The 26272-nt window shown below is 43.7% G+C and overlaps 1 protein-coding gene across 2 annotated transcripts in view; it reads right to left on the bottom strand.

Annotated features, from left to right (window-relative positions):
* IQGAP3 (IQ motif containing GTPase activating protein 3) overlaps nucleotides 1-26272 on the bottom strand; it is a 307137-nt gene that overhangs the window by 32761 nt on the left and 248104 nt on the right. For both annotated transcript variants that reach the window (XM_078671026.1, XM_078671027.1), the window contains 2 exons: nucleotides 25978-26065; nucleotides 10998-11210 (listed from right to left, as the gene is read on the bottom strand). In XM_078671026.1, coding sequence (XP_078527152.1) covers nucleotides 10998-11210; nucleotides 25978-26065 — 301 coding nt within the window. The remainder of the gene's footprint in view (nucleotides 1-10997; nucleotides 11211-25977; nucleotides 26066-26272) is intronic.

Raw genomic sequence — 26272 nt, 5'->3', positions numbered from 1 at the left:
TCCGTAATTGAGTGTGCTTTTTAAAAAATCATTACCCAACCTGTTGGTTTGTTTTGCTGTGGCATCCTCCTTGTGGGCATGAATACGGAAAAGGAAATACGTGGCTTATGAATGAATTTTGGTCACCCTTACATTGCTTGTGGTTTAAAAAAAACTTTTGAAACTTTTTTTTAATCTATTGTAGCTTTTATGATCTTAAGTGCGTAGTCATGGGGGCATGGAGTTATGAACTTGAGTAGGTCGAACTTTTTAGGATATGAATCGTGTTAACCCTCAATTAGAACAAGCATTGGCATAGCCAACAGATCGTGCTTTTGGGACATTACAAGTGTTTAGCCAGAACTATTGGCTTTGCCAATGTCTTTAAGCTATGTTGTAGAGCAGCGTGGGTGCTGTGCAGGACGTTGAAAAGTTATAAAAACACAGTGTTAAGCATTTGTGTTACCTTATACATAACCAATAAGACATTTCTTATTTAAACTTTGAACAAAAGTTTTGAATCCTAGTTTTCTCATGTGTTAAATAATTTCCCAAAATAAAGTGTTTTCGTAATTTTGTATTTAAGACGTCTGATTTTTTGACGCTTGGTAGTGTGTTTAAGAGCTTAAAAGGGATAGCTCGTGCAGGCGAGCCCTAAAAACAAGTGAGAATGAAAGTAAATCATTTATTATTTTAGATTGGGCCAATATGTAAAACAGGAGTGGTCAATTATAATTAGAAAGGGTGAAGGTGGTGAACACTGTGAAGAGAACAGACTAATTTGAAAAGATTAGGTACTGTTTGTGAAACAAAGTAACAAACTGTTGCACTTTATGGAGGCTGGAAAGCAGGATGTAAGTGGAGCTATATGAAGCACAGGAGGTGCAAGAGAGACAGGGACAGAAAATAAGCCCAGATACCAAAATAGAAGTGGCCCATTTAGTGCATTAGATGGCTAAAAGGTAGTCCACATTTACAAATTGGGGCAGTTTTGAACTTGCAAACATTCTCTGTAGAAGTGTTTTCCAAGGTATTGAAGACTGCATGGATTTGAGCTTGATGCAGATGATGTTTGTGAGAATATCATTGAAATCGCCAGTAAACATGGGCCCAGCAGAGCAGAAAACAGGCCCACACACAGTTAAAAACCAGCTCACACACCGACCAGTCAGACCATTCCCTGTGGGGGAGCAACACTGAAGGCACACAGGCTCGACCTAAAGAGTACAAATATTAACTAATGGAGACAGCGAAAGTGCTCATCAAAAGTGCAACCAAATGTTAGCATTACATTTCACTGAAAAATCCGTGTTTCTAGTGAATCACTAGATCCATCCCTGTGAGCACACCTTATTCCCCTCAGCGCAAAATGAGGGTTCCAACGCAGTTTTGATTAAAGTTCTTCACTGTTTTTTTTGTTTTTTTTCACACTTGATTATTTAAATCGTTATATCTTGTTTCATTCAAAATCACTTGATTTGCATATATGTTACATTCTACATTGTTAAATGATACATCCAATGCATTTCGGGCCTTTTCTTTAGCCCTTCATCAGGGAATAACACTAAAATAATAATAAAAAATGAAACAATAAATACCATCATTATCCTGGTTACATTGTTGCAACATGTTAGTTATACTGCGTGATAGAATATTGTACACAAAGTATCATCCATTCTAACAACAGGTAGGTAAAGTGATCATGTGCGATATAGTAGGACTTGCATCTATCACTCTAGGTACTCGTAAATTGAAATAAATGTAAATAGCGACCTGCGCCTCACTTACATGTCTGAATCTATCAACCGTTCATGCTTTTCCGCTGTATACGCTATAAAGGAAACGTAAATGATCGAGCATCATTAGAGGGTTCTATTGCGGTATAATGTTGTGCTCATCTTAATTCTCCGCATTCACTGAGAACCAACCTTATCTGTGAAGCTTTCTCTCAGAGTAAATCCATCTGTTTGGGAACGCCATTGGCATCTACCGGGTCTGATTTTTACTCTGCCATTACGGTTCTAACCGTTTTGATCATGTGAATTAATAAACATAAATAAAAGACTAAACTTCTAACTCGTGTGCAAGTTAAGTTCTAGAATGTTAAATAAAGTACATTGCAATCAATATTGTGTTGTGTGATAAGCTTGACTAGAAAAATAAATACATTTTATCGTGAAAGAAGCATACTGACTCAGGCTAGAACCCTTAGTCTTGCATAACAAAAGAACGTCAACCAGGTTGGGTGTATTAAAGTGTGGAGCTACTGCGGAATGTATGTTGTGAGACAATGTACATCCAGGTCTAATGGAATAACGGTACTCAATTAATCAAAAGATGGTAACGCCAACAAAACTTATGAATAAATTAAATAACTTGCAATTGCTACTATATAGGTCATAGAACATTTCATCATATTTCATAGATAACATGATAGTTCAATTCGGTCATTGAGACCATTCGGTTTCTGCGATGATAGTTTTTGTATCCAGTGGTTCTCTCTTTTTAAAAGGTACTTGGTGTTATCTCTTCCTTCCATTCTTTCAACGGTTTCCAATATTATTAATTTTAACTGGGATATGTTATGTTTTTCTTCCATAAAATGAACAGCAATGGAAAATTAGCTGTTTTTAGTACGTATGTTTGATTTATGTTCCGTTAGTCTGGTTTTCATACGTTTCTCAGTTTTTCCAATATATAGTTTTCCGCAAGGACATTTTAATGCATAGATAACGTTACTTGTATCGCAGGTAGCATTAACCTTCAACTTCACTTCAAATCCTTTCATGGGGTGATTGATCTTGTTGCCTTTAATTATGCTGTTGCAGTTTCCACAGTTAAGGCAAGCTTTGGTTCCTTTGAATATTTCCATCTTTGGTGGTTTATGTTGTAGCATTTCCCCTATGTTGCGGGCTCTTGTATATGCAAATAGTGGTGGATTTTCAAACGTTTTGTTGAAGGCAGGCTCCAGATTGAGTATACTCCAATGTTTTGAAATGATTTTGGTTTGTTCCTTTTTCTTCGTGGTTTTTAGTAATTCTTGTCTGTTGATGGTATCTATTTTCTTTCTAGATTCTTCAATAATATTAACAGAGTAGCCTCTTTTCTTGAATCTGGTGGCCATTTCGTTTGATCTCATTTGCATGTTGGTTTCATCTGACACTATCCGTTTTATAAAACCAAAGATGGAAATATTCAAAGGAACCAAAGCTTGCCTTAACTGTGGAAACTGCAACAGCATAATTAAAGGCAACAAGATCAATCACCCCATGAAAGGATTTGAAGTGAAGTTGAAGGTTAATGCTACCTGCGATACAAGTAACGTTATCTATGCATTAAAATGTCCTTGCGGAAAACTATATATTGGAAAAACTGAGAGACGTATGAAAACCAGACTCACAGAACATAAATCAAACATACACATACTAAAAACAGCAAATCTTCCATTGCTGTTCATTTTATGGAAGAAAAACATAACATATCCCAGTTAAAATTTATAATATTGGAAACCGTTGAAAGAATGGAAGGAAGAGATAACACGAAGTACCTTTTAAAAAGAGAGAACCACTGGATACAAAAACTATCATCGCAGAAACCGAATGGTCTCAATGACCGAATTGAACTATCATGTTATCTATGAAATATGATGAAATGTTCTATGACCTATATAGTAGCAATTGCGAGTTATTTAATTTATTCATAAGTTTTGTTGGCGTTTCCATCTTTTGATTAATTGAGTACCGTTATCCCATTAGACCTGGATGTACATTGTCTCACAACATACATTCCGCAGTAGCTCCACACTTTAATACACCCGACCTGGTTGACGTTCTTTTGTTATGCAAGACTAAGGGTTCGAGCCTGAGTCAGTATGCTTCTTTCACGATAAAATGTATTTATTTTTCTAGTCAAGCTCATCACACAACACAATATTGATTGCAATGTACTTTATTTAACATTCTAGAACTCAACTTGCACACGAGTTAGAAGTTTAGTCTTTTATTTATGTTTATTAAGTCACATGATCGGAACGGTTAGAACCATAATGGCGGAGTAAAAATCAGACCCGGTAGACGCCAATGGCGTTCCCACACAGACGGATTTACTCGGAGAGAAAGCTTCACAGATAAGGTTGGTTCTCAGTGAATGCGGAGAATTAAGATGAGCACAACATTATACCGCAATAGAACCCTCTAATGATGCTCGATCATTTACTTTTCCTTTATAGCGTATACAGTGGAAAAGCATGAACGGTTGATAGATTCAGACATGTAAGTGAGGCGCGGGTCGCTATTTACATTTATTTCAATTTACGAGTACCTAGAGTGATAGATGCAAGTCCTACTATATCGCACATGATCACTTTACCTACCTGTTGTTAGAATGGATGATACTTTGTGTACAATATTCTATCACGCAGTATAACATGTTGGAACAATGTAACCAGGATAATGATGGTATTTATTGTTTCATTTTTTATTATTATTTTAGTGTTATTCCCTGATGAAGGGCTAAAGAAAAGGCCCGAAATGCATTGGATGTATCATTTACCAATGTCGAATGTCACATATATGCAGATCAAGTGATTTTGAATGAAACAACATATAACTATTTAAATAATCAAAAGTGTGAAAAAAATAAAAAAAACACTGAAGAACTTTAATCAAAACTGCGTTGGAACCCTCATTTTGCGCTGAGGGGACTAAGGTGTGCTCACAGGGATGGATCTAGTGATTCACTAGAAACACGGATTTTTCAGTTATATGTTGATGTCCTGGGGCATTGGACGTTTCCTGTGTGGCACCCTAAACTTGGAACAAACTAAATCCAAAGACATTTAACAAATCAGCTGTGCGTTTGCCTCAAAACACTTATTTAGCATTACATTTCAGGCACATTTCAATGCCGTATAATGTATCGACCTCGGAAGGGTGAGGGGCGGTGGCTAATGCATACGTATCTATTCAGCGGGTGAAAAAATAGATGCATATAGGTTTTATATTTGTAAGAAGCTGTATATAGATTGATTGGATGTATGGACAATGAAGATGGAATCAGGAATATACGAAGGCGGCGGAATCGCATACTACAGGAGGGGGACGGATTTTTTTTTAATTAAAGCATAATGAGCAATCACTGAAGAATACAGGATGCTTAGAGCTTAGCTGCATCCAATTGCCTCCATACAAATTATCAAAAATATTGGCAACTAGAACCTGTGGAGCCATTGAGATGTTTAAGGCAACCAGATCAGGTTACTCAAAAGTTGACTCTGAAGAAGACAAACTATACACCACCCATCATTTAAAAAACCCAAACGAAGCAAATAAATTAAATTAAAGTTGCTGCCTCTCATGTCACTACAACGCTGGGATAATGCGCCAGCTGTCGCTTACCATTCTCACTGGGAATTAAGGAATTCCAGAAATGTGAGCTCTGGGCTCTTAAACAATGTGTGGAGGAAGAGCAGAAAATCTTCACATACACAACGCTCAGGGTGCCTAAGCAGGAAGAATGCAAAACGTCTAAAAGCTTTGGGGATGCGGCCTTTGCTAAAAGCACTAAGCTGCATGCATAAAACAGTCTCTGCGGTATAAACGCAGGAAATGGAAAAGTTTTTCCTTAGACTCCTTTACTCAAATTGTCAAGGATGAAGGTCTTCCGAAAGGAGCTGACTGTGAGGCTGCCAATGAAAGCTTGAACAATATTGTTACAAAGGCTCTGGACATTACAGCCCCTAGCCGCACTATGTCCAATGCTAGAAGGTCTCAGAAAAGTGCTCCTTGGTTCGGACAAGATCTACAGACCATGAAAACGGCCTGCAAGAAACTTGAGAGAGCCTGGCGTTACAAATTCTGTGCAGACATAAAAACACAGTATAAAACTGCACAGAAAGAATATTACAAAGCCGTCCGCCTGGCAAAAGCTGAGCACTATCACACTCGGATTACGGAAGCTGGCAACTCCTCTAGGGAATTATTCCAAATATATAAGGAGATATCCATAGTGGAGATGTCCTCCTCTATCCAAAATGACTCAGTGGAATCATGTAATAACATAGCTCAGTACTTTGCTGGTAAAATAAGTAAGATCTATACCAGTTTCTCTAAACAGGGAGCCCCGGCCGCAGATTTCGCTGAAAATGAGCAAAGTGTAAACACACCGGTCTGTCTCAAATCTTTTGAAGTCCCTCCCTATGAGATGCTGTCTAAGATGTGTAACAAGATCAAGTCGGGATCGCCCAGAGATCCGGCTCCTCCTAAAATATTGGCTGAAGCTTTCTCAGTTCTGGAACCTCACTTGAGACACTTGTTACTAACATCCTTCTCAACCGCTTGTCTCCCAGAGGAATGGAAACAGGCTATAGTGCTTCCTATTAAGAAAAAGCCCAACATCAGTGTGGACGTAATGGATAATCTACGACCCATATCCCTCGTACCGTATGTCGCCAAGTTGGCAGAAAAAATCGCTAACACCCAACTGATGGAACATCTGGAGACCCATAATGTCTTCCATAAATCCCAGTCGGGTTTTAGATCAGGGTTCTCAACGGAGACAGCCCTCCTAAGGGCCACCGAAACCCTACGTGAGGGAGCAGATGAGGGAAAGACAATGGCCCTCATCATGCTTGATCTCAGTGCCGCTTTTGACACTGTAGCACATTCCATCCTGCTACAGTGTCTAAATAAAGCTGGAATCACCAAAAAGGCACTGGGATGGCTGAAGGCTTTTTTGCTTGACAGAAGCTTTCAAGTCCAAAGGGGGAGCTTTCTCTCCGATAGGGTGAGGCTGGAGCAGGGGGTGCCTCAGGGCTCTGCCCTGAGCCCTACCCTGTTTAATCTATATATGGCCCCTCTGGCAGAGGTAGTGCAATCGTTCGGCGTGGAGCTTGTCTCCTACGCCGACGACACGCAGCTCCTTATTTCTCTGACCCAAGCCCCTTCCAAGGAAGCTGATAATTTCAATGTCTGCATGACTAAACTTGCCACTTGGATGAACGACCACTGTCTGAAACTGAACGGGACTAAGACGGAGGTCCTCATCATGGGAGGAAATGAGGTTAAATGGACGAAGGAGTGGTGGCCTAGCTGCCTTGGTCCTCTGCCCTCCCCATCCCGAGAGGCGAAGAACTTGGGTGTGTGGGTGGACAATAAACTGTCCTTTGACAGCCACATAAGAAAAACGGTGGGCAAATGCTTTGGGGTAATGAAAACTCTGAACCGTACCCTTGACTTGTTACCTATTAATTCCAGGCGTACCATGACGCAAGCACTGATAACGTCCCGTATTGATTACGGAAACGTGCTGCTCATGGGCACATCTGAGAAAAATATTAAAAAGCTTCAGGTGCTACAAAATTCGGCAGCTCGCCTGGTCTTAAGGCTCCCTCGGCGAGCTCCATCTCGCCCCTCTCTTGTAGCCCTCCATTGGCTGCCCATCAGGAAGAGGATTGATTTTAAAGCTATGCTGTGGTGCCATAAAATAATTCATCACAGAGCACCGGCCTACATGTCGGATTTGGCTACTGTCTATGAACCGAGCAGGTCGCTTAGGTCTAAAGGTATGGGTCTGCTCAGAACCACACGCCCCAAAAAGGCCAGAATGGGAGGCAAATCCTTCCGGACTTTGGCGGCCAGGAAATGGAACCTTCTTCCTGCGGATATCAGGATGGGGAATAATGAAATCCTGTTTAGGAAGAAACTAAAAACCTGCCTCTTCACTTGGTGATGGGTTTCCTCTATTCCTTCTCACACTTTCTCCACAGCGCGGGGACACGCCGGGAGGCGTCACCAGGCGCTCTACAAGCTCCTTTAAATTAAATTAAATTAAAACGCTAATATTGTATTGTAATTGCTTTTATACATCGCTTACTACCCCATATTAGGTGTCAAAGCGCATTTTCGGCGAGTAGCACGCTACTCCAGGACCCACAGAGGATTAGTGTTGAATTAGTATAGTGAAACATGCAAGGACATTTTAAGTGGTGGATAGGTTAGTCAGTTATTTGGATTTGGAATGATAGAAGGATAGAGGAGGAAAAAGGTTTGTATTTATATAGCGCTTGTTACTTCTGGCGGGTGGCACACGTTACAGAGTGATTTCATTTCCACATGCATTTTAATTTTTGAAGATAAAAGAGGGCAAGCATGACCCAATCGCTTACGTTGTGTTTTCAAGTACAGTGGTAATACACCGTGAACATTTTCAGTAAAAGAAAGCATTTACATTAGGCGCTCTCTCTCTGTCTCCCTCATCTCTATGCGTTGCGCTGCACTCTCTGGTAAATAAATATAGGTGTTTGTTCAGAAACCCCGCAGGAAAATGGCATTCACAAAATACAAAGCAGATGAGCTTCAGAGCTGTGTTACTCATCAAAGAGAGGGGGACAGGCATCTATTTTATAGGGTCTCATACAATAAAGATTGCTGACAGAGGCAGCACCTCTATTGCCACACTGCATTCACATGCCCTACATAGAGAGAGCACGTTGCTTAAAGCACTATTGCCCAGTGTAGTTGTAGAAACACAACTTCGCATTTCAGTCACTTCTATGTGTGAGCAAAGGGCATTGTTTCAGCTCTATAAAATAAAAATAAAAATGCCAACTACTTTCATGCATTTTAAAGCTCGGTATAATGTAAGGCTCTAATTTGAGCACAGCAGAAATAAACACACAGCAGCAAGTTGTGACTGATGAGAAATAATGACAGCTTGTCCTTAAACGTCCCTATAAAATGAAGACCAAAGTATTTAGAGTATAATGGCTTACTTGCTTGGCTTTAGTCCGGGATCGCAATGGTTCTGCAGCTCTGAACTGTTGTGCAGCCCTTCCTTGTGCGACTGCCACTTTTCATGTCTATTTCGAAGCAACACACTCAACCAGCCCTTCCTGCTCCACTGATATTTGCTGACAACATGCCCTTTAGGTACACCAAGCACCGCCCTGCTGCATGTTCACAGAAAGTAAGCCCTAGACAGTGGCAAGCTAAATAGTCTGAATTATGCAATCTTTAAATCATTTTGCACGACACCTGAACAATGAATATAGATAATAATCACTGCCATTACCATTTAACCCTTACAGCCAAGCCTGCAGACTTTGTAACTGGAAAACAGAATTAGATTCCCACCGTTGGCTCACCAGTCTGTGATGGTGGGCACATCACTTCATCTCCTCGTGCCTAAAAAACCGAGCATGAGCAGCACAGGTCGGTCCGAGCCCTGTGCACATGAGGGACAGTCTGCGGCGGCACAGGATGGGGAGCAGCAGTGCTCCCAAGTAACAGGAGAGCGGGAATGAGCGACGGGCCACATGTAGTGACGTGGAGGCCAGCAAAACCAGAGAGGGAGTGCTAAAACGTAGGGGGGGCCAAGTTCCATAAGACTTATAGCCTGTTTAGAGAAACTGCCGGAGCAACTGAAAACATCAAGTGCTCACGTGGAGTGCTCTTACACAAAGGGAAAAGGGAAGATGCAATAAAATACAGGCGCTGAACATGAACACGCACCCACAGTGCAGGGAAGAAATAAAAAAATTGTCCCCCAAAAGACAGATAAACAACCAAAGCGTAAAGCTACATTACTTGGTCCTTGCTCCATGGTAGAAACGAGAGACAAAAAGAAGGGGCAAAGGAGGCAGGACTGACCAGGAGCAATTAAAGATTTTTAAAGGATACGGAAACAAAAATGAAAAGCAGTGGGCAGGATTTAAGTGCCCACAGTATATACAAGTCCCGAAAGCTTGACCAAAAAAGGAATAGGTTTTTTCAACAGCTATCAGAACCCACACCAACTTACGTCCAGGCCACTTTTATTGAATCCCTGCAGAAGCAACTTGTCCAGTCCCTAACCAACGAGCAGGTTATCTTTATCAGCATTACTACACCCACGAGCCAAGCGAAGTGGGCTGAAATGTGACTATATAAACCCTAAGTTCTTATTGTATTTAAATTATAATGGTTCTCATCTACTTCCTCTGCTCTTACCGAAGATACATTTGTTGCCCAGCTTGTACCATTAACATTCCACTTTCATCACAGGCAGAATATCAAAGGTCAAAACAGTAAAGCCCATAAGGTAGGCCCAGCAAACTGGTCTCCTAGAGTCAAACTACTGAACCTTGCACATAACACATCACCCTCATATAATGAACAGGTGGATTGTGGGTTACAGTTCCCCGGGTTCTCCGTTTCAAATAGGTTTGTTGACCAAGTCTACACTACCAGATGGTCTAGAGATCCCAAAGTTCAGGCCACATTTTAATACGTTTTACTAAATGTATCTCATCCAGTTTTCCTCATGGAGTTTAATCTTGAAGATTCACAAGGAAGGTAGGAGCAGTTGTGTAGTAGAGGCCGCTAAACCACCGTTAAGCACTGGGAAGCAGAAGCAGCTCACTCCTCACATTTCAGCAGAGAACTCTCTACCCCTACATGGCAGGAGGGGCCGCAAAACAAGACAAGTTCCTGGGTCATAGCGCGCCGCTAAAAAGGGCACAGCGGGGGCTCTAAAAGTGCACCACATTCAGAGCGTAGACACTAAGCATGTCCATCGAGGTCTGCTTGATGGTGCTCAGGTGTTTGTAATGAAAGCATACTTGCAGGGAAAGGGATTCATACCTTTCGATGACGGATTGGCCTCAGGCCGAAGAAGGAATTTTGAAAGATGAATGGTACAGTTTACAGATGGGAGTCTTGCGCCCCATCTACAACACTGAAGTGCACACTCCTCCAATGCCAACTGCACCCTACCAGGAAAAAAGAGAATTCTAACCAGAGTTTGCCCTCACCCTCCACTTTAAGTGACCCTAATGTCAAATCCAAGTTCTTTTCACAATGCAATGGCAAGCTTTACAGTCACATAACAGCTACTTTCAATTGCAGCAGAATGGAGAGAGACCACATGGTAATTACAAAGGAAGACAAACCTCCACCCCCCAGAGCAAATTTCTGCGTAGGCAGTGCGTGCAGTGTAATGTTAAAGCTCTTCATGGAAAATAATGAATTTGATAGATATACCTTGGCAATCTCATTGATGATGTCCTGATATTGGTTTGCAGAAGTCACCATACCCAGGCTCTCCAGTTTCCGCAAGTTCCGGATGATCATTCTCTTCTTGTCTTCTATAGACTGTTTGCTGTTTCCCACCAAAGAGCGGTGCCGCTTGATCTTGTCTGGTGTCTGAGCTTCACGAGCAGCCTTCCTATTCATGAGATAATAATGCGAAGCTTCCTGAAAGAGAAAAGAACGCTCACATAACCAGTTGAAATGTATTGGTCCTCTTAGATGAAAACTAAGGAGGTATCTTTAATAGGTCATGAATTCACATCTATTTTGCATTGGATTTTTAAATACCATTTCAACACTTGAAATTGTAATTCAAAGGAAGGATGACATGAAAAGAAATGAATAGCAGATGAGTAGTGGGAGAAAGACAAGTGGAAAATAGGACAAGAAAAGCAGAAGGGCAATAATGAGTTAGGAAACAAAGAATGGAAGAAGTGGAAGGCAACTGGCAGAGAGATCCAGCTACTGCCAGAGGCCGTTCAAACACCAAGCTTGAAGACATTTCTAACTATCTTCTATCTGGTGTGTGAGCAGCAGCCTGCTCAAAGATTTAATTGTTGCTCCGGTGAGGTAAGGCTTTGACCTCTTAATCAGTGCTGGGAGACTGAGGCTCTGCACAGGCTCTCCCAAGTTCCCTCACCAACAGAAATAAGTGAGGAGGAATAAGGTTTGTGACAATCTTGCCAAAGTGCACTCTCAGATGTAACGGATTCAGCATAAATAATCAATTTCATCCATGTGCATCCCTGCTAGTGCTGTGTCCAAAAGGCACCTACTGAACAATGCAACAAGTATGCTGTGAGGGAGGATCCCTCCAAGCTGGCAGAAGCACTTCTCTAGAAACCAATATATTTCTTGTAGCAGTTGAGCTGGTTCATACAATTAATACACTCAATATGTTGCTGAAGCTTCTGTTTTTGAATTTATTCAATTAATTAAAGTCATTCTACCACTTAAGTCTTGTATCCAAATATTGTAACCAAAGATTATTATACATCCCGATGCATTTCGGGTCAAGCATGGCCTTTCATCAGGGGTCGCATCAACATGTTCGGGGTAGTCTGTGAAACCATCCTGGCTACCTCAATGAGAACGTTCTCATTGAGGTAGCCAGGACGGTTTCACATTCCACCCCGAATATGTTGATGCGACCCCTGATGAAGGGCCATGCTTGACCCGAAAGGCATTGGGATGTATAATAATCTTTGATTGCATCATAGCAATATTTATTTATATCAAAAACAGAAGCTTCAGCAACGTATTGGGTTTATTAATTGTATGAACATGCTCAACTGCTACAAAAAATATTTTTGTTTCTAGATAAGTGGACCCGCCAGTTTGGAGGGATCCTTCCTCATAGCATACTTGTTGAGAGGAATAGAGTTCACCATAACACAGAAAAAAACAAGAAACAAATGGAGGAAGGAGGACATCTTTCACTCAATGGGAAATGGATGGGAGGTTGCCATTTATGGAGATGGACAAGGGCATGGCACATCTCTCTATCAGAGTCCCATCCATGTCTATGTTGACATTGAAGGCGCTTCAAGCCACATGTTTTAGTATACACAAAAAAGGGACATCAATCGAAGTCAAATGAAGATATTTATAGGCAGGCTGATGATAGCTGAACTAGGATTGAGCAACAGGCAGTAAAATAAGGGAGATTTCTACAAATCTTAAGCATTGTGCCGACACCTACAAAACAGAGCGGACCGATGCTCAAAATTCTGCAAATCAAAATATCATATTACTGACACCTAAGAAAATTACAAAAGGGTGACAGGAATATTGTATTACTGTTGAGAATGAAGCGACCCAAATTTCTTCCCCATAGGTTTATAAAGCAATGCAAGCTGCCTTAATAATATGTATAAATCGGCTGCCTCCTTCGAGCATCTCAAGCTGTTTGGGGAGCGTTTGTATCATGTACATAAGTTTAGTAGAATTCAACAATGTCCTTGCATTGTAGCTGTAAATCTGCCAGAATTAAAATGCTCTGTTTTGATGGAGGGACAGAGCATCCTATCCTCTTATAATTCTTTCCTTTAAACACTACAAGACTTGAAGATTCAAAATGCTTTCTGAACATTCACTCATTGCTCATAGTCACTTAAATACATCCATGATTGTTAGGACCTAGAACGTAATCAGTGAAATAAATAGATTAATACAAACACACAAACTTCTACAAACAATGTCTTTAAGACAATTTTTAGCTGCTCACTACAATCAGACTGGGTCTAAGCATCAGTCTTACAAAAATCCCTAGACGGTTAAACTGGAAAAAAGTAATTGTAGAACCAATAGGTCAGGTCGTTGGAACGTATTGGCTTTGCCAATTGCCTTTGGTGGGGCTGCAAAGCATTAAGACGCTGTCCACAATCGCCAAAATAAAAATGTATAAATTAAATTGTTTTTAAACCCACACAATGGCTGTGGAGTCATTCCACTGTCAAACGCATGTATCAGAATGTATGCGCACATCAGTGAGATAACAGGTGCGTTTTGCTCCAATCTTTTTTATTTACCAATTCAGTTTGGAAGATGGCAAATAGAAAAATAAATACTTTAGCACAAAAGCTCCAATTAAAATAAAAAAGCTGGTGTGAGGTGGAGTGGTCGTAATGGAGGAACGGGGTGGGAAACAGCAAAAACAGCACACAGCGGGCAGTGGAGGTTGGGGAGGAGAGCACAAGGTAGAGTGAACATCACCGAAGCACACAAGTGGGAGAAATCTAGAGCGCAGGTGGGGAGAGAAGTACACGGATAAGACAGTGCTGGAGAGAAAAGCACACAGATTAGGAAGTAACATGGAATTAGAGAAGCACAGGAGGGCTACAGCTGGAAAACACATGTATTCTTATGAAGTGCTTAAGCAAAACAAAGAGTGGAAGTAAAAATGGTATGCTTCATGGGAAGGACAACCCCAAGATGAGCCATGCAAGCCATTGTAAGTAAGTCCATTGTAAGATGTTGGTAAATTGACAAAAGTTATTTTGCAACCAGACAGAATTGCACTGTCTGGCAGGCTCGAGCTAAAACCTTTTAGTTTCTAAAAATTTGATATACTCTACTCTTGGCCTTTTTTTAGCTGGTAAGTAGCTAGGACGTACATGAAAGTGGATCAGGACACTTGCCCACAGACTCCCAACTATCCTTGCACCTGCAAGTACGGTTACCCATTTCAGATTCAGACCAGGCCAAGGTCCTCCTCCTTCCGTAATGCCATACAATTACTAGGTCCATCTTTATTCAAGGGGTCACACAATGTCTGCACAGAGGCCTGCAGAAACACTGCACCTCCTTCAATCACAGGCATTCATACTCTGTTACACCTTGGGAACTAGTTGAGGACCGCCAAGCACTGAATCATTGTGTCAAATGAGTGCTTTACGAGCACAACCCTTAACATCAGAACCTGTAATAGAGTTTTTGACAGTTGAAATGGAAAAGTCCTCTGCATGGTAAATACATGTACCCCTGCCCTAAGTTCCCAACTGTACTGTTGTTTGGATCCCTAATGCTTTTGTTTTGTCATAGGCAAACACAGATCATCTGTGTGTGCCATGACATAGGACTGTCTCACAGATTGTGATGTAGGGCAGAGAGGGCCCCCCAAAGCTCTACCCTCAGTGGTGGGAGGCTAGCATCTTCACCAAGAGTTAAGAATCACAAGCACAGCAGTGGCAGCATAGCATGTAGTGATCAGGACATTTTTACCCTGCGTCACTTGAGTGAGGCTTACAGGTTCACTCATCTTTTTTTTTTTTTTTTTTTTTTTAATTCCTCTGCTGTAAGGTTAACTCACACTTGGCCTACATCAGCTAGATGTGGAGTGCTGTATAGCGCAGGAGTGGAGACTGTTAGTTGTAAGTGTGCCTGGGAATAGTGCAATATAAGGACGGAGAAAAACTGCAGTGCATGTGCGGTTACTAAATTTACAGGGCTTATGCAAGCCAACAGGAATACATTTAATAATAAATGTAGTGGTGTGCAGTGCATGTGTGACTAAAGCATGTGCTTGGTGTTTGTGTGCTTGTGTGAAATATAATACGGTAAGGGTGAAGAGTTATGCAGCTCGCACATAGTAAGTGTGTGTGCTGGTAGCGCACATTTTGAAAGAGCACACCCTGGTTAAAGATAGAAAAGATTGGGGAATGGCCAAGATGGCCTTTCAAAAATCCTCCATTCATCCTCCCTCTCCTGCCATAATCCGCCAGACAAATATGGCCGCTCTGCCTGTCGCCTCAGAGGGGAGCATGAAGGCGATGGAAATTTGAGCGGGCTCCAGCCTGTTCGAAGACAGGCGTGAGAAGGGTCAGGGCAGCGGCCTGCCAAAAGAGCAGCATGGCTGAATGAGTGGGGCCGCTGCTGCGACATAGCGGAAGTGACCATGTGGCGACCCCCTGGTCGCGATGCCTGGCCACGCGAGAAACAATGCACAGCAAACCCCTGGTAGGCATGTAGAGTCTGCGTGTGTGGGGTAACCCAGACGCCCATCTTGGGTGATGGGACTACTTTGTCACTCATTGGGGCCCCTGTGACTGTTCCGTTTGTGCTGTCATTCAATTAAGTGGGGCATGGTGGAACATGGAGACAATATTGGCAATGGGACTTGATTGCACACACACCTGGTCAACCCCTCCTTCCTCCTCCAACCCTCCCCACAGTTTCCTTTTCCTTTTTCCCCTCTCCCTGTACATTTTGCTCCCCCCACCCCAGGCCCCATCCCTCCGTTGTGGTGTATTTTGGTTGACTGTTTTATTGAACCATCAAGATGTTCTACTGTTGGGGCATTGCAGGGTACGGGGCTGCACCATTAAGAGGGCTTAGTAAAGTGAGGATTGCAGGGTACATGGCAGTGGGACGACGAACCAACCTCTCACAGGCCCCTTGTTTGCCCGTTTTCACCCCTTAGCTATAGTTTAAGTTACATGCCCAACGCTGACCTCAAACAAACACTGCAGTTCTACTGGAGTCGCTAGTTTGGGTGGGTGGGTGCGTTACAAGAACTAGTTGACTTGTGGGGGGTTTGCCAGAGGGTGGTTGAGATTTGTTAATGGGGTACAGTTATAGTTAGTGCAGCAGCAATGTGTATGACTCGAGGGGGGGCAGGGTTGTTGATTGGAGTTTGTGTGACTTTATCATGACTGTCTCAGTACGTATACTCACATGGAATGTGCATGGGTTAAACTAATTTGTAAAATGATATAGGACCCACACCTATCTCAGGAGGGCGAGAGTGCATATTGCGCTCCTTCAGGAGATTCACCTCCTGGAGGCGGATGCCCAGAAGCTACTCAAGAAGTGGAAAGGTCAATTATACTCATCCACTTATTCCTCATATGCCAGAGGGGTGTCTATATGGGTGGCCCCGGAGGTCCATTCCAGTAGAGAGGGCAGGTGGCGGATGTGGCTAGACGTTATGTGCTTCTACATGGGGTGCTGGACAGTAGGGAACTTTGCCTGCTTAAAATATATGCACCTAATGGGGGTTAGGAAGGGTTCTTTGAAGCACTGGAAAATGAGTTACTCCCCTACGTTGGCATGTCTATCATCGGGCGGTCGATTGCATTTTAGATGGGAGACTAGATCAGCATCCGCCCCGGATGGACGCAAAGCCTCGTATGGTGGCGGTATTGCAGGAAACTATGATTAGACTGCAATTGGTCAATATATGGAAGGAGCTCCACCCCTTCTGTTACTCTCATGCTCACGGAGCTCATAGTTGTCTTGACGGTTTTCTTCTTACAAACGAGGGTGTCCTGAATGTCGTAAAGGTAAGCCTATCAGGTGTGGCTTCTCTCTGACCACGCCCCCCTACTATTGGAGTGCGGTGTGCAGGGACAGATACCTTGCTTCCCCTTATAGAGGCTGCAGCCTGAGGCTTTGAGTGACCCGGAATACCACATCAAAATGATGGACAGCCTGCAAGGCTTCTTTGCTATGAACTGGCACACCGCCCAGACACGTGGCTCCGAGTGGCCGTTAGAGGGGAAAGACTAGGCAAGACATACGGGATCAGGAAGAAACTAGACCCGGAACTGGGGGAGGGGCGCCTTGTGGGATTACAGAGATGAATGTCAGGCTATGAGGCGGGAGATGGGACCCTGGCAGAGGCGCAGCAGAGAATGGCAAACTGTCCGGTCCGGAAGGACTACAGGCAGCGTCTTCACAGAGAAGGCCCTCTGATGTTGGCCTGGCTGCTCAACCATGAACGTCCCCAGTCTATTATCTCCGCCCCCCACAGACTGGATGGTGAGCTGATCAAGGGCCAAGTAGCAATTAACCTGCTCCTGCACAATCACCTGGCGAGGGTGTATGCAGCCTCGGTGCAACAGAAGCCTTGCAGTTGAGGGTTCTTCGGCTCAGATTGACATTCCCAGGCTGACGGAGGCCCAAACAGACGGACTCGGAGAAGCCATCACACTGGAGGAACTGGGTATGTAACACAAAAAGATGATAGGCAGAATGTTGGACATTCGCCCCAGTCACAGATTGTTATTTTGCTCGCTACACCGTTCTATATTTGCCCCAGCCACATGCAGATCAGCCTTGACCCTGTACCCTATGGAACAGTCAAGCCCGAACTGCCAGGTGCACCATGGACCAAAAATCAAGCATCCTGGGACTGGTTTGGGGGCATCACCGCTCATCCGCTTGGCTAGCTTGAAATCAGTGGTGTAACGAGCACGGTACCAAAGTCTGGGCAGACCCTTCCCACTTAGGGTGAAAATGCAACAACAAAAAAAAGGTGGAGGGAATGTTGAACATTATCACACATTCACCCCCCAGTCACAGATCTGGGTTTAATTTATCGTTATTTTGCTTGCCATGCCATTCCATTCATAGCTGGGTCTGAACTGGGGGTGGCAAAGTGAGCTAAAGAATGATGATGGATTCAACCCAGATCTGTGACTGGGGGTGAGTGTATGAAAAATGTTAGCACTCTGTCCATCATTGCCTTGTGTTTGCACTAATAGCCATAGACAGAAAAGGCGTTGTGCACCCTTTCCTGGACGTCTCTGGGAGGTTCTCTGCCAGGTAGACTTGGGGAGGATTCCCCAATGTGGCTTCAGCTCCTCTATACGAGCCACGTGTGAGGGTCCGCACAGGTAGTGAGGTGTCCGATTCCTTCTGTATTGAGAGGGGCACGCGACAGGGCTGCCCATTTTCGCCGCTCCGGTTTGCGCTTGCTATGGAGCAACTTACAATACACAATAGAGCCGAACTGCGAGACTGGGACATCTGAATGGGCGATGAGACAAGCAGTGTCTATGTATGCCAATGATGCACTGATTTATGTGCAGGACCCAGAGCGCTCAGTGCCTCTTCTCTTACAAGTGATGGCAGACTTTGGAGTAGTATTAGAGCACTACATTAATTGCCGTAAGACAGTAATGTTTCCCCTGGTGGTATTGGCTGATGTGGATGCATACGATCTCCCCAAGGTTGGTTTACCATGGGAAACCCGGAGTTTCCATTATCTGGGTATGCACATATTGCACAACCCCGCCAACAGTACAATTTGAACATGGAAAGGGTGTTGAACAGCCTCTATTCAGTTCTGGATCACATTGCCCCCGTCAGTGATAGGTTGCTTGGCCCTTAGCAAAATGGTTCTTTTACCCTGCTGCCTTTATGGGATGCAAACATCGTTCCGAGTCCTGCCACCCACATTGTTCTGGCAGATTGATGGGTTGTGGGTGACCCTGATATGGGCAGGGAAAAGGTGCAGAGTGTAACAAGATCCTGAAACGGTATCTTAGGGAGGACTAGGACTACCGGATATCAAACTATATTCCAAGGCAGCACTGTTGCAGTACTCCGCTCTATGGTGTGACAAAGGGCCTAACTGGGAGAAGACATTACTAGCGGTCTTGACTGCACTGGCAGAGCTTCCCCAGCAGCTCATGAGCAGAAGACTCACGGCGGGGACCCCCTTTATTGTCACACAAGTGGCACCGGCATGGGAAAATGCGGTCACGCAGGTGCCGAGACTGGCGCCTTATGCCAGGCTTCTTCAGATTTGTGATCCTTCCTGCATATCCTTGAATTCTATGGATGTTACTAAATAGATGGAGGGCAGTTGCCAGAGGGCGCGAGACCCATTTCTAAACTGCACTTTTAGTTTGGCAGAGCAGGTAGAAACTCACTACGGCATACAGATTGGGACTATTTTTGCAGTACGCAAGCATATCTCGCACGACCAGTGAGATCTGGATGGCATTCCCGGATGAACAGGACGGGTCCCAGGTCCTGAATGTGATACTAGATCTCGGCTCTTCCAAGGGTATTATATCTGGGCTAAATGTTGCTCTCAAAGACCGATAGACAGACGATTGTTGCACCCAGTCGAGCCACATGGGATGGGGAGTTGGAGGCCCACCTCATGGATAGAGAATGGAACAGGGTGCTGCCACAAATCTGTGACGTAGCCAGCAATGCCAGATTCAAATTGGTACTTTTTGTATTACATACGTAGAGCCTATCGGATGCCACAGCACCTAAATACAATATCTCTGACCTGTCCGGCGAGCTGCAATCAGTGCGGGCACTCCCAGCAGATTTTGGGCATGTTGCATGGGATTACATGCAAACAGGAGTTCTACAGGAGGTGCACAGAGTAACGAAGGGGACTGCAAATCCAACCTCCTGACACTACCTGCTGGGACTGCTGCCTCTTCCCAAGAAGGAAAAAATGTGGTACAGATTCGCACAGTAGAGACTCGTGCTGGCGAGACGGCGCACAGCCATAAAGTGGGCTAGCCTGATCCCCCTCCGACTGAGTAAGTGGCACACCGACTTCCTGGAATGGGCAGCAGCAGAAGAATGTAGGTTTCGAAAGGTCCACACTGACAATTAAAGCACCTTCCAAAACCTACATTCTTCTGCTTGGCCTGGAGATTTGGGGGAACAACTTGGACCGGTTGATTAATCAGGGCACAGACCGGGGGGACCACTTCGAACCGGACACAACAACGGCAGACTTTGTGGATTCCTCTGTGCCGGTGTTACTCGAGCTAGGCCCATGTAGCAACACGGCCCGTTTTCTATCTTCATCTACGGGGAGACAGGGATATCTACATAGCCACAACAATCTAATCTCTGTGTACATCGCAAGGATGCTTGTTCAATTATAAAGAAAGAACCCTGTCCGAGGGTTAGCAGAGGAGACATTCATCTGACATCGAGGTTCCATGTATGCTGTGGCTTCGCAGAACAACTACCTGACATCTTCGTGAGGGTTGTCCAATTTGTTACCAAGACAGGGTCCTACATTCTCTCCTGCCAGGTAATGGGGTTGAATCATCTTGTGGGGAGATTTTTGGCTAGACACACACAAACACATACACACTCTAGACATACACAGCGTAGGGATTGCATTGTAGGAGTACGCCCGATTACTACCTTGTATTATATGCTGCATATATACACGGTCTTAGCATCCTGGTGGAACTGTACTTGCTATTTCCTCTTTTGGTGCTCGTAATCACTTTCATCTGCTTCTGTCTACTGATTATCGCAGCAAATATATTCTATGCAAGAATAATGTTGGTCCTATAAATATATTGAAAATGTCCCATTGTGTATTCTCTGTAGATTTCTTTGAAAACAATACTGCACAAGTGATTGTGCAGAAGGGTTCTGAACTGTTACCACGATAATTGAGGGGTCATGTTCAGTGGTTGCCAGAAACCATTCGGTCCCTGCTTAGGTTAGGGTGGCTTATGGTGGCTCTGTGAACTAGCTGGTCTACAGGCTACATATCCTGCGCGGGGTAGGGGGGTGGAATCAGTCTGGGCACCTCACCCAAAGTTTATGTTGTCCAGAAATGCGCAGGTCCTAAGGATTAGTGGGAGCTACACAACAGGACAGGTTTGGTAATCGGAGCACGGACCTGGGTGACCATTCAGATCCAGATGCACCAACGGCTGACTATGCAGATTTCTCTGTGTTGACCAAGACTGTGATCACGCGGGATGAACATGTGCCCTCCCCCCTCTGCTCACTCTCCTGCTTCCTCCACCATCAGTGGGTGCCCCTTAAGCCCCCCTCTGCCATTTTGAGAGGCCGTGGCCAGCCCGGTAAAGACATGAGGAGGTGAGGAATCCCGCAGACCGATTTTTGTATTGCTACATTCCTGTGACACACTAGGGGGAAGGAAGAGATTCCCTTTACATCTCAAAGGACTGCTGTTTGAGTCAGTGATAGATCACAAGGAAGGGGCTGGGACACATCTCAGTAAGGGAGATGGGGCTGATAGAGCTAGATTTCATCAAGATTAAGCATCGCTCTGTTTTGTGTTTCAGACAGACTGCATTTAAATTGGCACACAGATTTTGGTGCAAGTGAAAACACATGGCACATGAAATATGAAATGAGGCCTAGTCAAATGCTTTTTAAAAGGGGCACTTTTGGTGCATTCAAAGTGAAAGACATGAAATGAGGCCTGGTCAAAATGCTTTCAGTCTAAAATGCTTGTGCTGAATTAACATGTGTTTTTGCAGTGTAGAAAAACTCGTGATTTCAGTTTCCTCTTTAACTTTGAATATACAAATGGAATGTGTGTTCTCTCCTCCCAGCTCCTTTTCCTTGTAATATACACTCCCTGTTCCAGTCTCAAGAAACGTTGGCTTTGTTGCATATTTAGACAATGCATATTCAGACAATGCATATTCAGTTCAGAACACATCTTCCTTATGTGTATTAATTACTCAACCATACACCAACACTACACTTGGGGCAAATGTATTTAGTATGAAAAGCTATCTAAAACATTAGAGCATGTTGCTATGCGTATGTATTACTGTCTGCACTTTGAAAATTTGCAGGGATGCATGTTTATGCTATGTTGTACATTGCACATTTTTGCATGTTGTGCACAAATGATAGAAAAGCTGCTTTAAACTAATAGCTTTTGCTAGGTAATAACCAATACAGGGTACTAGTATGGGGGGGGGGGGGGGGGGGTAGGTAAACATAAGGAGTTTCATTAAAAAAAAAATAATATTCTTTTGTGTTGGTTTTTGGGCCCACTATAAAATGGATGCCTAAGAATCCATCTTGGCTGAGAATTGTTAGCAGTGTGCTGAATGAGAGAAGCATGCGCAGACAGAAGACTGTGCCAGCTGCTTGAACTGCCAAGTGCTTCAAGTGAGGCCACATGAGTCATGGCCACAGTGCACTATACACTCCTGTCGTCGTGCCAATGTACCAGTGTTTGTGGGAGAGTGACATTCCTGCGTGCGATGTGAAGGCGAGAAGGAAATGGACTGATGCATTTTTCAATTTAAATGTTGCCACATCTGTATAATTATTGATGGTGGAACATATGACTGTATTAAGCCTTAACGCTTCCTTTGTTGAAACTGGTATGGGTTGGATTTGCAATGAGAACAGGATGGTGACCCTCATGTCATCTAAGCTAACCAATCACAGTGCAAGTTTCTACTAAAACTGCAACATTATTAGTATAGTCAGCCAAGAATTAGAGTATAAAAAATGACCCCATAGGGGGGCGTGTCAGCCTTTGGTCTTAGAGGAGAGGAGCAGTTCTGACCAGACATCATATGGGTTAGGTACGTGAACGTCGCAGGTGCATCCTGGGAGGTGATTGCGTCCGGGGAGAGACAGAGGCAGGAGGGGGCAGAGAGGCGTAGGCCAGCCTTGCATGTCATATTCTTGGCAAGGCAGATCACATTCCTCTGTGGACTTGTGAAGGAGGGGCATTTTTTCCAAGGAGCAGCCTTTCTGTCAGACCATGGAGAGGGAGAGAGACAGATGAGCAGACCAGGGCAGAGAGGGCAGCTGATGGAACAGGTTTAGATTTAGATGTTAAAACTCTAAGTTTATGCTTTGACTAATTAACTAGTTTTGAAAAGATTTGTCTTATGCATTTATTTCTGTTTATGAGAGATGTTTGCCAATTATTAATTATTGATTAGCCTTGCAAAAAACTCTTGAATCATATTTTCCTGTACTCTTAAAAGAATTCTGACTGATATCGAATTGTTTTTTTTCCCTCCTCTATGGAGTGCTTTGTATGCAACGTATAGGTATTTTTCCTGTTTTCCAATTCTGTAACCTGATTGATATTTGACTAATGAATGAATGTGGGGTCAGAGAACCTTAACTTTTGACTACAAAATAAAACCCTTTCAAATATTCACAATTCTCTTTATTGGCTTGAATATTAATTACATTTTGATTTTTCATGTTTATCTAAAGTCTCCTGGATGTGATAACACAGTGGCAAAGGTCCATCAACTTTAAGGCGGTAAATTATGTTTTGCATTGAGAAATTACCGTGAAATTACCACTGGATCAGGGCTGGTAAGAGAATGATAAAGAGTAGGACTGGGGGTCTAGGATTAACTCTTTAATGCACATATCATTATGGCTAAGATCCAGGTGTGACATGTGGTCACTCCCATGAACTGTGTTGTGGACATCAGCTTCAGAGCAGTGCCTGCTGTGGCAGACCTCTTTCATGAAGGAAGATGAAAAGGAGAAGTGCACACTACAAAAGAAGCAGAACTCCAACATAAAACTTCAAAAACCCAGATCCTAAAATATATTTGGTGTCTGGAAAACTACTATAAGAAAGGGAGGTTGAGTCCCCAAAAATGTGTAATCTGTGTGAGAAGGGGAAGCTCTGCAAGACTAGGACTGGAGGCCAATGCCTGCTAGTTTCCTTGTGGGGTAGGGGACATAATTTAGGGAAACCAAGACCACCTGACTGGGAGCCCCATCGCCTGCCTGCTTGCCAAGACCAGAATGCCCTGTGAGCAAGAGAACGTTGGCGGAAGCGAGGTTCAATGGGAAGCCCTACCAAGAGGATTCCCTCAGCAAGGTATGAGGAGACTGGCTGCGCACTGATATGGTCATTGCCTGTGTGCAGAACAATCCGGAAAACCATATGGCATGAGTTTGCCGCTGTGATGTGAGCTGTGTCAGGTGTGCTATGCAAGAAGCACCAGGCTCGTACCGGCACACAGTGACCCCTTATGCCAGAAGGCACCACCAGTGAACTTAGTTGGGCAGGAGCATGTGACTTCCGTCTTCCATATTGAGGACGATCATATCAAAAAGTCTGTGTCAGATAGTGAGCAACGTGGCAACACGAAATGCCATAAAGGGCTGTCAGTATCACTACGTCTTGGTCATGGCCGGGACAAGAAGATTACTGCCGTAACCATCAAATCTAGTCCGCCAACTGCCCCAGACTGATTCCTCGAGAATTGCAGGATGCCAGTGAGGAAGTCACACCCCTGACGGATCTCCAGCCGGGAGCCGGAGAATCCCCTCTCCCTTGTTAGTAAAAGAACTTACCTTTTGTTTCCGTCGAGCGGGAGCAGCTCAGATCACTGGAAATAAACTGGCAGCTCTGCTTGACAAGAAGAGCCTGCGCCACCAGGTGCTGCTGTGTGTCCATCGCGAGCAGCCCATCTTCACAGTACAGAATCTGAACTTGGGAGCACCCGAGGAAAGGGCACTCGCTGAATCGCTGAACACTGCCATACTGTCGGAGCGGGTAAGACTGAAACTGGGCTACCTGAAGTGGACATGACTTTACAGAGTTTGCCATCTTGGAACGCTGGTACAGGGTTATTCCCACATCCAACTGGGTTCCGAAGTAGCGTGCTACTCACTGAAAAAGTGCTTCAACACCCATCAGGGGTAGCAAGCACTATATGAATTCAAACCTCTTTCCCTTCGCTATCCCTCTACTATCCTTCTCAAGTCAAATAACGGACTAATATATCCACCGTTCAAATTACTTTCATATTTTCACTATACTAATTCACCACTAATCCTTTATGGGTTCCAAAGTAGTGTGCTACTCGCCGAAAAAGCGATTAAACACCCCATCAAGGGTAGCAAGCGCAAAATAAATGCAAACATTTTCCGTTTTCTATCCCTCCACTATCCTTCTCAATCCAAATAACTGAGTAACATATCCAACATTCAAATTACTTTCATATTTTCACTGTACTAATTGACCACTACTCCTGTATGGGTTCCGGAGTAGTGTGCTACTCACCGAAAAAGCGCTTCAACACCTCGTCAGGGGTAGTAAGTGATATATAAATGCAATTACAATACAATACAATAGGGAAGTGTCCCCAGGCAACTACTTCCCTCTTATGCACGGGTTACCACCTGAGCTTTGGGGGGGGGGGGGGGGGGGGGGGGGGGGTACTGGGGGGGTAAAAACATGCCCCTCCAAAAAGAGACTGCTTATCCATTTCTAAACCCATTTTGAGAGTCAAAAAAGGTTACGGACTCCTAAAATGGGTTTAGTACAGTCAAAGAGCAGTTCCGTGGTCGCAAACTATGATTCTGAGCACCAGAGACCAAAAAATAAACAAAAAGGATTTGTACATCTGGCCCCAGGTGAATTAGGACAGTTGTAGTGAAATAAAATGGTATTGAAAGAAAAGAAGACGTTCTATGGAGTACCTAGATTTATCTTTGGACTGGAAGTGAAGCAGATTCTGTGCATTAATTTCAGGACATTCAAATTATATTGGAAAAAACAAATGTTTCAATTGTGGGTGTTATGCCCAGTAGGAGCAGCATAAAACTATACCAAGTAATATAAACCAATCTCTGGAGCATTTGCACAACCACCATGCACTTTAAAGAGGATACAGAAAATGTAGGTATTGTTTAGGTCAATGAGAGAACAAACAAAATATGTATATCTGCCTCAGACATGAATACCAAAATCTGCTCCCATTAACTTGAATTTATACTGAAGTTAGCGCTTTGAAGAATAATATAGTGGACCACCAATAAAAGGACGCATCATTGCGAGACCATTTCTATTACGCCTATAGTTCCCTTATGCAAGCAAAGTTTTTAAAGCACCCATGGCTGATGCTTTACAGCAACTTTTATACAAGCAGAGCATAAAACCCACCTGATCGACTGATGCAGAGGTCCTTAAAATCTCAGGTATGGAATCGCCAGGTTGGGACTGAATTACGTCGATGAGCATGTGCTTTGTGCTGAAAAGAACAAATATGGTTTATTTGTGATAGTGTCTAGGTGGAAAGCAACAGCCATTCAACAGTCAGACAGCAAGGAGTAGTTTCTTACCTGTAACTCCAGTTCTGTAGTAGGGGTATCTCGGTTATAGTCATAATCTAGTGAATAGTCCCGCTCATGTGCGGGGACCCCGGAGCAATCAAAAATAATCTCTTAAGCTATCTTCT

This window comes from Lissotriton helveticus, chromosome 12 (genome assembly GCF_964261635.1).
Source record: "Lissotriton helveticus chromosome 12, aLisHel1.1, whole genome shotgun sequence".
Classification (NCBI taxonomy): domain Eukaryota; kingdom Metazoa; phylum Chordata; class Amphibia; order Caudata; family Salamandridae; genus Lissotriton; species Lissotriton helveticus.
The sequence above is the reverse complement of the archived record's forward strand: the minus strand, read 5'-3'. Positions and strand labels throughout refer to the sequence as shown.